This window comes from Psammomys obesus, unplaced genomic scaffold (assembly GCF_907164565.1).
Source record: "Psammomys obesus unplaced genomic scaffold, mPsaObe1.curated_primary_1811, whole genome shotgun sequence".
NCBI classification, from domain to species: domain Eukaryota; kingdom Metazoa; phylum Chordata; class Mammalia; order Rodentia; family Muridae; genus Psammomys; species Psammomys obesus.
Window position 1 is genome coordinate 17,000,167 of NW_026596131.1, and position 4,406 is coordinate 17,004,572.

At 34.4% G+C, this 4,406-nt stretch overlaps 1 protein-coding gene across 1 annotated transcript; it reads right to left on the minus strand.

Moving 5' to 3' along the window:
- Positions 1-845: 845 nt before the first annotated feature.
- Positions 846-1,793, minus strand: LOC129665574 (olfactory receptor 6C6-like). The gene has a single exon (XM_055592318.1). It carries the CDS (start codon positions 1,785-1,787, stop codon positions 846-848), a length of 942 nt encoding a protein of 313 aa, XP_055448293.1. The 5' UTR covers positions 1,788-1,793.
- Positions 1,794-4,406: the final 2,613 nt, after the last annotated feature.

Genomic DNA, 4,406 nt, shown 5'->3' on the forward strand with positions numbered 1-4,406 from the left:
AGAAGAAGAAGAAGAAGAAGAAGAAGAAGAAGAAGAAGAAGAAGAAGGGGCAGGATTGGGAGGGGACATAAAGGGGGCTACAGCTGAGATAAAAAGTGAATAAACTGTAATAAATAAAAAAATAAATATAAAAACATCAATAAAAAGAATACAAAGGAAACAAAAAAGAAAATATCTATCTTTGGATATCATCTTCAAAATTTAGAAATTATAATGCAATATATCAATTTGCATCAAATTATGATCTAAATACTTAAAATATTTTAAAGTATAATATCATCTAATTAAGTTAAAAAATTACATATTCTCCATTAACATGCTTGTACAAGAGAATGTTTTTCAGCAAAATTCCAATTGCTTGGCAAATTTTTATATTATGACTCATAAGATTTATAAATATTTCCTTGATTAATTATTCAAGGTTCCTCAGAAGTGATCTTTCATCTTGAAAAATTATTTACCTTTTTTAAAATGAAATTTGACTTCATTATGAAAACTTCAATTATTTTATGAAATAATTATTTTTTATCTGTCCTTTACAATGTGCAAAATAGCTTAATTAATTTGTTAAGTGTAGCAAGTTTCAGTTGAATGAACATTCAGAACATAAAATGTTACAAGAAGAGAATTTATCTAAATACACATAATTTAAGATTCTGGTATTGAAAAAATACTCAAACACATCAGTTAAGAAAACATGATGAAATAGAAGACCACATAAGCATCTGGAGAGGAAAACTTAATGTGCCTTAAATACTCAGTGAATGAAATGGCTCAGATCACAACTGCAATAGAAAGTTGCTGTACAGCTTACTCCTCATGTTTCAATGAGATACTATTTATATCTAAACCTTGTTTTGCAGAAAACAAAATCTATGACGCACATGTTTGAAAGCGTCCTTCACCTGCTGGTTCCTTAGGGTGTAAATGAAAGGGTTTAGCAAAGGGGCCACAGAAGTGTTGAGCACAGCCACACCTTTAGTTAAAGTCACTCTTTCCTTGGCTGATGTTTTCATGTACATGATGATACAACTTCCATAAGTAATGGAGACCACAACCATGTGTGAGGAGCAGGTGGAAAAGGCCTTTCTCCGTTGTTGAGCTGAAGGGAACTTTAGGATGGTTTTGATGATGAGTGTGTAGGAGAGGATCACTAAGATCAAGGTGATGACAAGTGTCATTACAGCTAAGGCAAAAGCCATCCATTGTATGAGACGTGTGTCTGTACAAGACAGCTGCAGGACAGGAGAAGTATCACATAAGAAGTGATCTATGGTTTTGGAGGCACAGAAATCCAGTTTGAGTCCCAAGAGCAAAGGGGGGAAGATGACTAAGAACCCAGTCACCCAGGAGCTGAGGACCAGCAGGTGGCACACTTTGCTGTTCATGATGATGGGGTAGTGCAGTGGTCTGCAGATGGCTACATAGCGATCAAAGGACATGGCAGCCAGGAGGTAGAATTCAGTGACTCCTATTAAGAAGAGAAAGAATAACTGAGCTGCACAAGCACTGTAGGTGATTGTTCTGTCTCCTGTGAGAATGCTCGTCAAGAACCGTGGAATGGAGGCAGTTGTGAATGCAATTTCCAAGAAGGAGAAATTCCGGAGGAAGAAATACATTGGAGTCTTGAGGTGGGGATCCAGCAGGGTGAGGAGGATGATCACTAAGTTCCCCATCACGCTCAAGGTGTAATTAAAAAACAGAAACAGGAAAATCAGGATTTGTAGCTGAGGATCATCGGTCAGTCCAAGCAATATGTACTCTAACTCTACTGACTGGTTCTTCATTTCTTGTTTGTTCTTACAAATCTATAGAAAATACAAAAATAATATCACACCTTAGAAAAACATGTTTTTCTTTCTGCCTTAAAATTTTACGTTAATATCAATGCACAAATATTTAAACATCATTATATAATTCATCCTATGCAAGAACTCAGATTCTGCTAATGCACAAAATTCAGCCAGCCCTAGTATTCTGTAAAGTAAAAGAAATTAAATATCAGTGAAGTCCACCAACAGAAAATAATATATTTTTGTAAGTGAAGAGAATTGTTACAAATAATAATTAAAATATCCAACTACAGCTGCAAATAAGCAAACTAAATTGATATGGCAAAACATAAACATAGAACATGCTTTCATTATGAATGTATATGCCTTTTCTCATTTCTTAAACTGCAAATAATACATTAATGTACTTTAAGTCAGCATGGTCTCAACTGGTGGTTCTCAACCTTCCGAATGTTGCAACCCTTTTGTAGTTAATCATCTTGTGCTAATTCCCAACCATAAAACTATTTTTTTGCTACTTCATAACTGAAATTGTGTGACTTATGATTCATAATGCAAATATTTCCAATGGTCTTAGGTGTCCCTGTGTGAGTGTCATTGGGGCTTAAATCTACAATTTGAGAACATCTGAGCTAGAGGGAAAGATTATGCTATGACTTTCAAACTCACAGTTGGTTGTGGGATTGATGCTGAGATAAAATTTGAATATACAGACAGCTTCACCAAATAATAGTATTAAAAAAGCAAGGCACCTTGAAATTAAATAAATATAAATAATTTGTTTGGAGGAACTACTTATGCAAAAATTACTATTATTAGTATTTTTTTCAGATCTTTTTAATTTATTACTTTATTAATTACACTTTATTTACTTTGTATCCCCCCAGTAGTTCCATCCCTCCTACCCTCCCAATCCCTTCCTTCTCCCCCCTTTTCCAAGCATGCCCCTCCTCAAGTCTACTGGTAGGGGAGGTCTTCTTTTCCTTCCTTCTGATCTTAGTCTGTTAGGTCTCATCAGGAGTGGCTTCACTGTCTTCCTGTGTATTAATAATTTTTATACATTGCATGGAGTGAGTAAATTTAAATATAAAAAAGTTCAGGTTGTGATAGAGACAGGGGGTGAAACGAAGAGAGACTATTTTTAGAAGATTGGCTCTGAAATTTCAGTTGCATCAAGACTTTGAACAAGCTTTGAAAAAGAATATGTACTGAAAACCAAGTGGCACACATTTCTTCTAATAAGATTTAGGAAAACATTCAAGGAAAATCACTTCCTGGGTTACTTTTACTTTTTAAAATTAATTAAAATCAAAACTGAAGTGGATGCTGTGTAAAAACATGTTTTCTACATTAAGCATATTAAGAATAATATTTAAACTATTTCAACTTCTTTTGGAAATAATTTTGTTTAGAAGCAGAACACATGAAAATACAAAGAAGTAAAACAAACTGAGAGGTCTTCCCAATTTCAGAGTCAGTAGTTTTTAGAGATCATATCTGGATCATATGAAAGGAATTGAGGGAGCAGGTATGTCTTTGCTTCTTTTCCTTTTAATGGGTTGTCTTGTCCAGTGGCTTTTGACTTCTCTTATTGTATCTTGTTTTGTCATGTTCAGTTGTTGTCTCTTGGAGGCCTTACGTTTTCTGAAGGGAAATTATGGGGGAGTTGAGCGAGAGCAAAGGGCAGGCAAGAGGGAGCTGTGAGGTGTTGTGGGAGGAAAAGCGATGATCGGGTGTATTGTATGGGAAAAGAATTTATTTTCAATTTAAAAATTGCTACAACATACCATTAAAAAGGGAATTGAAAAAATAGGTAATAATCCAGACAGGTAAACAAAGGACAGTAATAGTTCAAACATGTTTTCTTCAAAAACAATGTCTTTATTTTCTTTCATTTGTCATTCCTGATAAGTCATAAAACTATTGGATAAAGAATGCCCAGTTCACAGGTGCATGTCAGATAGCTGTGAAATAGTACAAAATGTTCCCATTTACACAAGTCAACCCAATGACAACATTGGGACAAATACATCCTTTAACAGAATTCCATCACACCAGACCACTGATTTGTCCTGCCCATTTACCAGGAATACTCATGGTTTAAAAAGTCTCTTCAGAATAAAATGGCACAAACTAATAAATGCTATTGTGTTCAAATAAAGTATTAAAAGTTTAAAGTTTGTTTACATTTTGCACCATGATTGTATTGACTGCACAGTTTTCCACAAAAGAAGCATAAATGGTAAATACACTAATTTTCTTACTGTTCAGCAACTTTCTTAATAAGTTCACTGCCCAGATTTGAGCAGGCTTTCCGCTCTTCGAAACAGGTCATCATCCTTGTGAACACAAAATGCAAAAGATCCCTCACTCTCCACACACTCCTCATTCTGCCACTAAATACATGGTGAATAAATGTTCTCTTAGAAATAATTTTTTACTAATTTATCTCACATTTATATGAAAGCGTACCACATAACTCTCTATTCTACAGTTCGTTGCAGTTCGAGTTTTATAAACCTTGCTAAAAGTGACATAAACCGTAATGTGAAAATTACTAATCTCATGAGACCATTAAGAATTTTTTTCTAGTGTCTATAGGAAACTCTCATA

Excerpts from the sequence above, each read along its gene's own strand:
- LOC129665574 (XM_055592318.1), bottom strand. The coding sequence starts at position 1,787 with ATGAAGAACCAGTCAGTAGAGTTAGAGTACATATTGCTTGGACTGACC.